This window comes from Daphnia magna, linkage group LG4 (assembly GCF_020631705.1).
Source record: "Daphnia magna isolate NIES linkage group LG4, ASM2063170v1.1, whole genome shotgun sequence".
In the NCBI taxonomy this organism is placed as follows: Eukaryota; Metazoa; Arthropoda; class Branchiopoda; order Diplostraca; family Daphniidae; genus Daphnia; species Daphnia magna.
In genome coordinates, this window is record NC_059185.1 from 7,225,287 (window position 1) to 7,237,556 (window position 12,270).

The following is a 12,270-nucleotide window of genomic DNA, read 5'->3' on the forward strand; positions in this document are numbered from 1 at the left end:
CGGTTGAAGAATGTAAATGAAACGAAATGAAACAGGGGGAGACGAACGCAAAGGGGGCCTCCCTAGTTTCTGAAGCTGTCCGTGGGTCTGATTTAGTGAAGGGGGAGACAGATGCAAAGGGGAGAGGAGAAACGTTGAGGGAGCTAGGCCTCCGAAAAAAGGTCGACTTTTAACGCCCAGTCAATAGATTTACTGGGTACTGTAAAGCTCTTTCCACGTCCCAGGTTCTTCCCTAGAGAATGTATAGAGAAAGTTCATAATTCCTTCTTTTGTTTTCTTTCCACTTCTCTTGAGAGCCATACCATCTTTGAAGGTTCCCAGAAAGAAGACACAAGTTTTATCAAATTTGCCAATCGAATATTATGTTCCTGATTCACGGATGGCCTACGGATTTGGTCATCAAAATAATATGAGAAAATAAAAAAGAGGGGAAAAAGAAGGAATTTTGTACACTGTCTTAATCAGGTCGCAACCAAAAGAATGCCACGAATTTCATGTAGTAAGTGGATTTGCCGCCAGATGCGTAAGACTGTGGCTATGTGAGCCGTAGGCGCGCGCCTCGATCTGCCCGTTAGATGTTTTAGAAGTTGCCGTGGCCGACTAGTGTTGTCTTGACTGTCTCTCGTGTATGATGCTTGTTCCTGCTCGTCTGTGCAGCTGCTGTAGGCGGTCTCGTGTTGTTTGGTGAATCTCGCCATGTTGGGCGCGTGTTGTGAATATCAAAAAGACGCCCGCAGGCCGTGCCATGAGCATCCCGCGTTTCTCACTCTCTCACTTCAACAAGGTGTCCTCGCGCCGATTGTGAACCTTTTATTATGGCCTATCATGCATCTCGTAGAGTTGACGCAGCTCGCCAACCGCTTCGGCCCAGGCCTATATCTCGCCGAGCAATCGTCTCTCAAACTATTCTCCTGCAATGCCTTCTTCTTTTATTCGCATTAGTGGTATAAAAGTCACGCCAATCACCTTATTGGCACATTGATTGCCAATTGTCTATCCGTTGATTTTTAAATACGTCGTCTTTTTTTTTTGTTGTTTCTTTATGTTTTTGTGTCTGTGTGATTTAGTGGATTGATACAACAGAGGGCAGGCGGCACAAGCGCCCGGATTCTTGCAGCAAACCCGACGTAAGTCTATTCCATGTCTAACAAGTTTGTTGTTGAGGGGCGCGACGGGTTCTTTGTTTTACCGTCTAATCCGTTGTCCAATGAAGCTCTAAGTGAACAGACATGAAACACTAGATTGGAAAAAAACAAAGAGAAAGAAAAGAAAGAAAACCTATCCGACGCAAAGACTATATACGTGTGTTGTGGGTGACACTTGGAATTAACAGACTTTTTTCCCGCCTACAATTCACACCAAACTATTGGCGGCCATGTTGAATGTATTGCGCGTGCCCAGTTCACTGAAACACAAGGTTACGCAAATGATGGTTCGGCTCAAATTTCGAACAAAATACTATACGGTCCTCTAACGTCCTACGCGGTAGTTGAATTCATTCTAACCACCCAACTTTTGTTTCCATCCTTGCATTCTATGCCTATATGCATATGCATGGAGATAAATAGACAGAGCCAGAACAAAACCGAGACATTCTTAAGAAACGGGACCGGTTCTTCGTTGAAAAAGAAACGCGTTTATGGCAGGACTAATTTCCTGGCTCTGTTGAAAATAAGATTGGCTTTAGGGGTATGTTTAATCAATAAATAAAAAATAGCCGTGAGTTGCATTCCACTTCGAAGTCGACACTTAAGGCATCGCATGCCTTGTTCGAAATTAATAGATGAAATTTTCGCTGCATGTATGGAAACTGTATCGTATCTTCCCTGAATGTGGACGTCCTTAAAAGGCTCGCATTCGCTATCGTACGTTAACGGGTGGAATGGACGACTGTCGGTAGGACTGTGCTTTACACCAGTTACTATTTCTGCTCATTTGCATTTGAATTCAATGCAAATCAATGGTTTTCGGTTCGATTCAAACATTGTGACAGTGTGTCTCGTATGCTCTTCATTGAGGGAAGGAAAAAAAAAAAACTCCATAAAGGGCTTTGAGAAACCCACGGATAGATCTTTTTTCACAGTTCCCTCTTTCCGGAAATGGTTGACTCCCCTCTCCTCTCCCCTTGCTGTGTGATCGTACGAGTCTTGTCGTTGGATCCGTATATGGTGTTGCCTGTGCGCTTTCACCTTTAAACCAATGTTAATGTGAAACGGGTCACAGCTGTTTGTCTGCCGTTCACCAAAAGCCATGCCCCATGATCGCTTGAGTAGGAGGCAACAAAAAAAAAAGAAAAAAATTAATAGTTATCATACCCATAATTTTATTAGCAATAGAGATACAATTGTTTGAGCGTGCTTGGCAATTAGAGAACCTCGCTGCGCCAGGTGTGTACATGAGCTTTCTTTACTTTCAGTTTTTTTTTCCTCGAACGTAGTGATGATTGTGTCGACTAGCACCATTGTTATAACAGAGGCTTGCCAAGGAGAAATCTTGCAATTATTCATGTAGTCTGAAATCGGCCATTCATTTTTCTACCTCTCAGCTCGCATATTTTTGCATTACTTATAACGAATGACGACGACCCGCTATCTCATTTTCAATTAATATTCGGAATCGGAGACGGCCAACTGTCTAAAGTATTTTTATGCGTCTCTCAACTCGTCTTAGATTGGAATTTTGATACCCCTCAGGTAAGATGAACGGAAATATCTTTGGTGAGAAATGGTAGAACGCACTGTTTCTTTTGGCTTGCTTACAAAAGAAAGTGGAAAACCAAACCCCCGCTCCCTCCTTTTTAAGGGAAGGGAAACAATGTGTTTGTTGTGACGGTGGAATATAATCACCTCAACAATGAAAAACTTGGGACATTGAGAAATGAAAACAGAGACTCGTAGCTGTACGCGGCTGAAAAGTCGAATGCTATACGCCGCGACGAATCCTAGACTTACAACGTCTCTTGTGTTATTTTGATGCCATTAAATCTATGCAACTTTCTGGACATACCAAACAAATGGGAAAATTTACATGCTGAGAAAGACAGAAGAAAAAAAAAGGAAAGAAAACAAATAATGATATGATGATTTATGATATGTTTTGTGCCAGGAAAGGCGGCATTTTTTTCTTTTTTATGTAAGATTTGTTGTTAAATTCAGTTACGCAGGTGATTTATGACTTGCTCTTAACGTATAGCTAAGCTAATTTTGTTGTAATAGTACTCACTTTCCTTTGTGTTTGTTTAACCAGAACGGACGTAGCACTTCCTTTCTGTGGCGAATAGCGGCCGAACCGCCGTCGTATTTCTTCGGTACAATTCACGTACCGTATTCTCGTGTCTGGGACTACGTGCCTGAGAATGTCAAAAGAGCATTTGACGCTTCAGATGCAGTTTTCTTTGAACTTGATTTGACCGATCCAAACACCATCAGCGCACTTACCAGCTGCCAACTCTTACCGGTAGACTTTCATAAATCGATATCTTGGAATCATCATATTCGATTTAACGATTCCTGTTTCATTTAAAGGTGGGCCAAAGTCTAGGCGACGTCTTGCCAGCCGATTTGTTTGCCCGGCTCAAACGCCATTTAGACTACGTAAAAGCTGTGATGCCGTCGTGGATGAGTCCGGATCAGCGGGGACGAGGGACTCTATGCCGACTACCTTTTCAGCGCCATTACGGGCAACTGGGAACGAAAGCGACCCATCTGGGTCATGCTAATGGTGAATTCGTTGACGGAGAGCGATATCAAATCACGGGGTATCCCCGTTTTGGACTTGTATTTGGCCCAGGAAGCCGAGCGACGAAACAAGCGGATGGGAGCTGTCGAACGAGTGGAAGAGCAATGTGTTCCTTTAAACGGCCTAAACTTTTCCCAGGTTTTTATTTACAGCATATATATTTTTTTCTTGTGATTTTTTTTTTTTGTTGCTTGTTGCCAATGTGAAAGTGCATTTTTCCAAAAAATATGATTATCATGTTTCAGGTTGTATTTGCGCTGAATCAGACGCTTCATCACCAAGAATCTCTAAGGGCGGGTGATCACTCGGTGCCCTATACCACAGATGATTTAATCAAACATTACAACTGCGGTGATCTTAACGCGGTTATATTTAGTCATGATACGGCTCAGGTAATTAATACTTAACGTAATCCATGAGAATGGTTGCATTCAAGAAAACAAAATGAATAGGTTCCGTCGATGACCAATGTAACCCTGGCACCTTACGAACAAGTAATGGCGAAGAAAATTGATGAATATTTCCGCCAAGAGCTTATATTCAAACGTAATCGTAGAATGGGTCAACGAGTATTGGAACTGCTTGCTGCCCATCCCGACAAGAGTTTTTTTTGCCTTCGGCGCAGGTAAATCAGTTTGAAGTGACACCTGTACTTATTTGAACTCGATGTTTTAAATCCCTTAACCTGTAAATAGGGCATTTTTTAGGCAACTACACTGTCCTAGACGTTGTTGAGAGAGGCGGTTATACCGTCGAGCAACTCACGTCCGATCATAAAATTTTAAGGTAACTTTCTTCGATATTTTGCTATTTAATTCAAACTTTTCGAGTTGGTTCTTTCAGCACTTGAACGAAACTAAGAGCTTAGTCTGTTGTATTCAAAATTATAGACCTTTGTTTGTCTCACACCGCCGATATTGCAATGCTATTGATCGTAGTAATTTCGTCTGGATACGGTCTATAAATGTTTGAAAACCAAACATACTTCTATTGCGAAAACAAAGCTTACCGTCCGGAAACGATGACCACCGTGGAAGGTTACTTTTAGTCTGTTGAATGTTTGCTCCACAGGAAGTGTTCGTTTTTGTCGAGTTGTGTGTGGGCATGTTTATTTTTGTCCGTTGTACGGCAGCAAAGCTCTCGTTTTAAAAATGTTTATTTTATTAGTCCGTTTGTATGTTTGAAAAATCGTTTGTATATATCCGCTGAGGTGGTAATGTTTAGATTGTGGTCTTGCTTTCCTTTTTTAAATAATTGTTTTTTCTTGGTCATTGAAGGCATCGGAAGAAGCAAAGTAAGCCACGCCCCTCACTGGTACCAGAACCGAGCAGTCTTCGCGATTTTTCGACACACGTCAAATCGAATACAGTGGACAGCCAAGACGAAGAGCTTTCACGCAACGTGTTAGAGACTCGAATAATTACCCGAACTGCGACAAACACTCCCCGTATGCCACCAGAAGATTTAGCAAAAAAAACGACATTTCGACCCCCTACACTACTAAGGACTAGCCCTAATTTGTTAGCAGCTGCTGCTAGAGAAGCAACTAATCAAGATATAGCGATAAAATATAGAAATTTCAATGACTTGTGGATCCGCTTGGAAAACGGAGGACATTCTTACATTAGGTATTGTGTTTTTTTTTTTTTGTTTTTTTTAACGCTGAATTTTTATCATTATCATCATTTGTATGTAATGACAGCGACAGTGTCTCAAAACGTCGTCTTACAATGGCGACAGAACGTGTTTGCTTAAAGCAAAAGGCCATCCTTATATTTACTAACTGAGCAAGTGTCACGTATTCCTTGAGTAATTTCGTTTTTCCTTGCACTGTTTTTCATGATAGAAGTTTGCAGCCGTCAGAACCATCTTCCACTCAGACGGACGATTCCTTACGCGTTTGGTATGGGCTGCGACCGAACCGAGCCACTTCAGACTCCCTTTGCCAAGCTTTATGGGTTCCCTTGTTTATAGCGATAATGTTCTCCTATACTAGAACCTGATTATCTCACGAAACGAAGATGCTTATTTTTGTGTCAGAACTAGAACGTAGATTCAGTTTTTGAATGCGATTTCCTGCCAAATACTCATGAAGAGTTATTATCCCAATGTCCAATGATTTTTCCATTGTCTATATATGAAGATCTAAGTGAGCTGCGTTTAAATATTTCGTTTATTATGTATGAACTCTGTTTGTAGATAATTTTGTACAGCTCAAATGTACCACTTTTTGATTTCGTTTTACGCATAATATTCTTCTCGCGATTTTATTTATTAAACGCGTTTGCGTCGTACTTTATTTGGCAATTTGAAATATGATACACGGTTCTGTGAAAGAAAAGGAAAACCAAGATCTATAAGTATCCTCGCAGATTGGACAACTTTATTTTTACAACACGCCAGATAATGATGAGCTGAAGCATATACAACAGAAAGAATCCAATCTCATAGTGCCAACTTGGAACGAAACGACAAGACGGAGGAAAAGAATGAGAACCTAGATGTAGGGTGGACCTGAACAAATAAGAAAATGGAAGGGACTATCTCAAGAACAACCGACGAATGGTGCTGTCATCAAAATCAATTATGTCGTTTGCTATCCAATAGTTTTCTTACATCTAATGGAACTTGGAATATCAACGTCATTATCCGTACACAATTAAACTAAAATGGTTTTCGTTTGAGACAACGTTCTAAACATGCCGTCACGCTATTAAGGGACAGGTTTTAAACGATCCAGGTATGATTTGCTCATGTTGCATCTCAGGCTGTGCGGATGAAGTTTTGTCGTTTTAAGAAATATACCGTGAAAAATTCCCATCACACTGCCATTACGCTTCTCGAGTTTCTTCCCTCACTGGTATTTCCTTTGATTGCTTAAATATACCTTAAAGTTAAATTGATTCGCCGAATAGTTATATTATACATATTACCGTTGATTTCACTGAAATATATGCCAAAAGTTCCTATACCCCCTTTTTTATTATGCATACTTTTACGATGTTGAATTCTAAATCTTCCGCTAAAGGAAAACAATACACGCCATTTCCTAGAAGACGTGACACAGGATTATTGTTATCTTTTTAATGAATGAAAAGGAAAAAAGAAAAAATTTGAATTTGTTGGAAATCATAGTTGCTTTTTCGTGGCTGGCGGTCCACTGGCGAAGGTTAGAATGCGCTCAGCTCGATGTTGTGTTTTAAAAGAATTAACGGAGTTTTACGGCCGAACGTTTACTTCTTACCGACAACCGAGTAGCTCAGAAAACCGTCGTGAGCTATCTAGAGAGTGAAAAACGAACAAAGTTGGACTATTCAAATTGAACGTTGGGAATCAAAAATTGCCATATCTCTGACGAGATGGCGTTCGCTAACGAACTTGACTCGCCCCTGTCGCCTGTCTGTATTAAAAGCAAATACCTTGTAAAACCCAATATTTATGAAACGGGAGAGTTAGTCCATTGATAGTTTATTTCAAAAGCTCTATAACTTCAAGTTGTTCCTAAGTTTGCGTAGATAACAAAAGAATTGTCAGAGAGAGCTTGTCCTCTAGGTACGAGTCAGCACCTCACTGTATACATATCGTGATATTCCCCTTGTCAAACTAAAATGGCGCCTGACGATCAAATATCTGATCAAGAAAAGGTAAGCTGCTGTTTTCATTTGGTTTAATCGTGATATAGTTATGTCCCTAAGAAAGAGAATATCAAGTAGGTGACAACTTTTTCATTTGTTTATTCCCGAATTACCATGTGTTATTTTCACTACCTTCTAATGTAAAGAAACGCTCGTTTTGACAAGTGGGAGGGGTCTTACCGGTGTTTCGCAATCTGGTTTCGCCATTTATTTGATCTCTTTTTAATTGGCCTTAGTGCAAGTTGTTATTGATAAATGTTTATTTTCTTAATTTCATTAGGTTCGTATTGCTTCGGATTTCATACGGCATGCTCCTCCTGGGGAATTCAATGAAGTGTTTACAGGTTTGAGGTGTTGAGACTATCTGTTGATTCAGACTTTATCCAACATTATTTTTCAGATGTTCGTGTTTTATTGAATAATGACACACTCTTGAAAGAGGGTGTTGCAGGTGCCTTTGCCTTGTACAATAAAGATCAACTCACTCCTGTTAAACTTCCAAACTCCAGTATTCCTTCATTGGTAACCGAGCACAATGACATTGGCGGGGGGAGGTTTTTTGATCCTCGGTTCAAAACAGTCTTTCAAGTATGATCATTTGAGGAAGGAAGCTTCTGATCTGCAGGTATATCAGCTCTAGTTACATATTTGTCATGTAAATCAATGACTTTGTTTCTAGGCATGGGAATCTGATACTGCGGTAGAATCATGGAGAGATGCATTAGAATCCCAGTTTACTGAGTACACAGCAAACCATTACAAGCATGGTGTTTGTGCTGTGTTTGGACAAAGTAGAAATGATAGTGTATCTCTTGTAGCGTGCATTGAGGATCATCAGTTTCAACCAAAGAATTATTGGTGCAGTTCTATGTGAAAATTAACTTAACATATAAACTATAATTTATTTTGTAAAATTTTTGTAGGAATGGTCGTTGGAGGTCACAGTGGTGTGCAACTTTGACTGGTGGAACTGGGGAGTTGCAAGGAACTCTAAGAGTTCAGGTAACACCTTCCATCGTTTTGTTTTCTCCATTAATTCTCCACTCCTTGCTTTTTTACATTAGGTTCATTATTATGAAGATGGTAATGTCCAGCTTGTCTGTTCTAAGAATGTTAAACATTCACTCACGTGTTCGGTAAGGCAAAATCTCAATAAAAAAAAATATTTATCTATATTTATGTATATATAAAACTAAAATTTTACTTCCTATGTGCTTATAAAGAATGAAGTGGAGACCGCAAAAGAAATGGTTCGATTGATTGAAGAGTCCGAATCTGAGTATCAATTAGCGATCAATGAAAATTACCAAACAATGTCTGATACTACCTTCAAAGCTCTACGCCGTCAACTACCAATCACGCGAAGTAAAGTAGACTGGGAAAAGATCATTTCGTACAAAATTGGAAAAGAAATCAACAAAGCCCAATAACAATAAGTTCAATCAGTAATTCTTTACTTATTAAATCTTTCTATTCTTCTTATTTCCTTATCCTTGTTGTTGGAAAGTAGAATCCGACCTACTGCCAACTGCTGGCCGATTGGTTCAATGTTGTTACGGTGGTTCTAATAAGTTACTACGATACATTTCTTTTCCATTTATTTACATATCCTATTTTCTGTTTGTTTTTTCTAACCTTCTTCCTTCTCAGCTCTCCCCTCATGGTTTTACTGTGTCGAGTGTTGGATGATTTGATCAAGGCTTGAGTTTAGCGTTAAATTATCCTGATCAAGTTATATCGCGTCACCGGTACGCTGCCTTTGTGCGCGCATTGCTGAAGCGATGCGCCCTTTTATTATTATCATAGTAATATTAAATCGTCGTCCATTGATTTTCTGCACCCCATTTAAGTTCTTTTATTATCAGCAGATTGGTTTGCTTTGGTTAACTAGCAAAGTAATCTACATGATTAATATATAGGTGTTTCGGTTTTCACTACTGAATTGTTCCTCATCTTTTGCTCCTTTTCGTACCCTCTATATCCTGTGTGAATGCCTATTGCCTAAAAGAAAGAAAGATGTAGTGATTCCATAAGCCTAATTTTGTGTTGTGGGCCATTGGTCTTGCAAAATGAAAATACAACTGTGTTGGACTTGTTGAAACTTTTTGTCCCTTTTTTCATCTCTGCTCTGCAGCAATTGAACTTTCAATTACCAAATATGACAGATCCATGCCTCAAATCCATGATACGAGCACCGTCAGGTCGTTATGCTTAAACAAGTAATAATGAGACGAAGTCCTACAAAATTTATAATTACTTCCACATCGCTCGGCTTATTCAAAGCTGGGCACGAAAGCCATACAAGTTTCTTTGCAATGTAACAGGGTTTGAAAATGACAAGTGACGCATACATAACCAAAGTTCCATAGAGTTCGGTCACGTCTTGCAGTCTACCGTTTTTGGGTTTGGCCAGCCGAAGTGGCGGAGCAAAACTACCATAAGCGGTAGCCTCGGACAATGAAGCGAGTGAAAGAATTTACCCAGAATCTTCCTGTGCCTAAGGTGACTTTCACGCAATGGGGAAATCGCTCGTCAGGTAAGACGTTTGTGAAATATAAGACTGTTTTAAGGAAGTTTTTTTCAGTCGCCCCGTCATTTGTTACCGAAAAAATATTGCTGAAATTATTGTCAAAATGACGTGACAATGATTCTTAGAATTCCGGCATTCGCATTCAATAGAAAGAAAGGATAGCTTGGCTAAATACTACGCCGTTCAGTCAGGCAACCAATAGGAGGGATTACTGTTAGAACTAGGGCAGTAGTATTTTTCACATTTATTTACAAACGGTTTTCAAAGTTCAGAATAGAGTGAAGATTCTCATATGATGCATATCCGTGCCATGTGTAACGTTATGATGTATGGTAAATTGGTGATGTAGAAACAATCGTTATGCGTATTTTTTACCAGATGGCGTGTGCCCTACGCGTGGCGTTTGTCGTTTGTTTTGCAGATGGCGTCCATGACGTCATTGCTGTTTCATTTTGCTAGCGCCCCCTCCCTTAGGCCCGCTTGTTGGAACATCCATTTTCTGCTGGGTGTGCCCTCGACGCGAGTTTGATCAGAACTCGGTGTCGCTAATTTATAGTTGAAATTCAGTTATTTATAAAGTTCCTCAAGAATTTTGTGTGCCTCTTGATCGTAAGTATTTTTTCTTTTCGTTGATAGACTAGTCTGGCCATCATTGTATAACGCAAGTTAAAACGGAATTCGGTTTCTCACCTCCTATGCTGTGATGGCATTTCGGCATGTTTCCACTATACGAGAATGATAACATGTCCAACAAATATATTATTCATCAGCCGTTCAGTAGAATTTTACTAAAATATGCAGACATTTTATTGCTTGCGAACTAAATTTGAAAAAGTTATCATAATGGCGCAAAAAACAACTGACAGGAAACTTTGTTTGTTCACGTAGAATTCAGGGCAGGAATGGCTGCCATCCGAAAGAAACTTGTCATCGTCGGTGATGGTGCTTGTGGTAAAACCTGCCTGTTGATCGTCTTCAGCAAGGATCAGTTCCCTGAAGTGTATGTCCCCACTGTGTTTGAAAACTATGTGGCAGATATTGAAGTGGATGGCAAACAGGTAAAAATTAAATTTTTGGTGTGTAATATTAGTATTGATTCCATTCTCAGTATTTGAATAATGTTTACAACAATTAGTCAAATCAGTATTTATAACATTCTTTAACCACATCAGGATTTTCACAAATAATGGTATTGGTCCTTTATATGTGAGTTACGTACTGGCAATGTCAAAAATTCGATTAGGTGGATGGTACAACCAACATGAGCTGTAGAACATTTGATGCATTTTATAATTTTCTGGAAGAAAGTAAAAAAACTAACAAATCTTGTTTTCATTTGATTTAGGTGGAGTTAGCACTATGGGACACAGCTGGCCAAGAAGATTATGACAGATTACGTCCTCTGTCTTACCCCGATACGGATGTAATCTTGATGTGTTTCTCTGTCGATTCTCCCGATTCGTTGGAGAACATTCCTGAGAAATGGACACCCGAAGTAAAACACTTTTGTCCTAACGTCCCTATAATTCTTGTCGGGAACAAAAAAGATCTTCGGAATGATCCCGCCACCATTAAAGGCAAGTTTACTTAATCAAGTGTTTTAGTCCCTGTGTCTAACTATGTTTTTGCTTTTGAATTTAGAATTAGCCAAAATGAAGCAAGAGCCAGTCAAACCAGAAGAGGGTCGGGCAATGGCAGAAAAAATTAGCGCATTTGCCTACCTTGAATGCTCGGCCAAGAGTAAGGAAGGTGTCCGTGAAGTCTTCGAAACCGCTACGCGAGCTGCCCTTCAGGTTTGTTGAATATTATTTTCTTGGGTGCCACTATGGCACTCTAAGTCAACCAAGTCAGAGTTTTTAAACTTTGAATTGGGAAAATGTTACTTTAGGTTAAGAAGAAGAAGAAGCCCAAGTGTACCATTTTGTGAAAGGTTGGATTCGGGAGAGGATATGAAAACATTTGCATTGGCCTTTTTTTCTTCTATGTGAAACTACCAACCATCGGACGACCTTTTTCAGACGATTTATTCCTTTTGTGTTCGTCTCTTCGATTATTACTACAGCAACAAATTTTCTTCTCCCAATTTCTCGTATATTTCTGGTAAATACAGTTGTTTCAAATCCCAAGTTTGTTGACAACGATCCGGAACTTTGGCGCTTCTCTAGATTATCCAAAATTCATAATTCAGTTCTTGTTTCGAACATTCGGTGTTTTTTTAACTTTCAAAGGTGTGTTATTCACAAACATGGCTCTTATAATTCCCATGAACAACCATTAAACTCGTTTGTTTGAATCCTTTGCTATAGCAAACCCTGTAGTCTTTTCTATTATATATATATATATATATATATCAAAAAGTGAATACTT

General features: G+C 39.6%; 3 protein-coding genes across 4 annotated transcripts; all 3 read left to right on the forward strand.

Annotated features, from left to right (window-relative positions):
- The first annotated feature begins 607 nt into the window (after positions 1 to 607).
- On the forward strand, positions 608 to 5,989 carry LOC116922106 (metalloprotease TIKI1). The gene is given in 11 exon segments (XM_032928527.2): positions 608 to 944; positions 1,068 to 1,127; positions 3,247 to 3,456; positions 3,525 to 3,641; positions 3,643 to 3,876; positions 3,984 to 4,130; positions 4,191 to 4,342; positions 4,344 to 4,363; positions 4,434 to 4,524; positions 5,016 to 5,366; positions 5,585 to 5,989. Coding segments are annotated over 11 exon segments (1,668 nt in total). The 5' UTR covers positions 608 to 815; the 3' UTR covers positions 5,742 to 5,989.
- A 1,110-nt stretch (positions 5,990 to 7,099) lies between these two features.
- Positions 7,100 to 9,474, forward strand: LOC116922119 (F-actin-capping protein subunit alpha). Its single transcript, XM_032928547.2, is given in 8 exon segments — positions 7,100 to 7,382; positions 7,654 to 7,717; positions 7,774 to 7,940; positions 7,942 to 7,998; positions 8,053 to 8,231; positions 8,297 to 8,375; positions 8,438 to 8,509; positions 8,597 to 9,474. Coding segments are annotated over 8 exon segments (861 nt in total). The 5' UTR covers positions 7,100 to 7,346; the 3' UTR covers positions 8,804 to 9,474.
- A 293-nt stretch (positions 9,475 to 9,767) lies between these two features.
- On the forward strand, positions 9,768 to 12,029 carry LOC116922128 (ras-like GTP-binding protein Rho1). Of its 2 annotated transcripts, none has more exons than XM_045172908.1 (5): positions 9,768 to 9,909; positions 10,792 to 10,961; positions 11,249 to 11,480; positions 11,545 to 11,696; positions 11,792 to 12,029. In XM_045172908.1, exons 1-5 carry the CDS (start codon positions 9,831 to 9,833, stop codon positions 11,828 to 11,830), a joined length of 672 nt encoding a protein of 223 aa, XP_045028843.1. In that variant the 5' UTR covers positions 9,768 to 9,830; the 3' UTR covers positions 11,831 to 12,029. The 2 variants fall into 2 exon arrangements, with proteins under 2 accessions (XP_045028843.1, XP_032784447.1); XM_032928556.2 differs by lacking the exon at positions 9,768 to 9,909 and adding an exon at positions 10,351 to 10,512.
- Positions 12,030 to 12,270: the final 241 nt, after the last annotated feature.

Excerpts from the sequence above, each read along its gene's own strand:
- LOC116922128 (XM_045172908.1), top strand. The coding sequence starts at position 9,831 with ATGAAGCGAGTGAAAGAATTTACCCAGAATCTTCCTGTGCCTAAGGTG. Across the intron at positions 10,962-11,248 it reads TTGAAGTGGATGGCAAACAG|GTGGAGTTAGCACTATGGGA; the intron begins GTAAAAATTAAA and ends CATTTGATTTAG. Across the intron at positions 11,697-11,791 it reads CTACGCGAGCTGCCCTTCAG|GTTAAGAAGAAGAAGAAGCC; the intron begins GTTTGTTGAATA and ends ATGTTACTTTAG.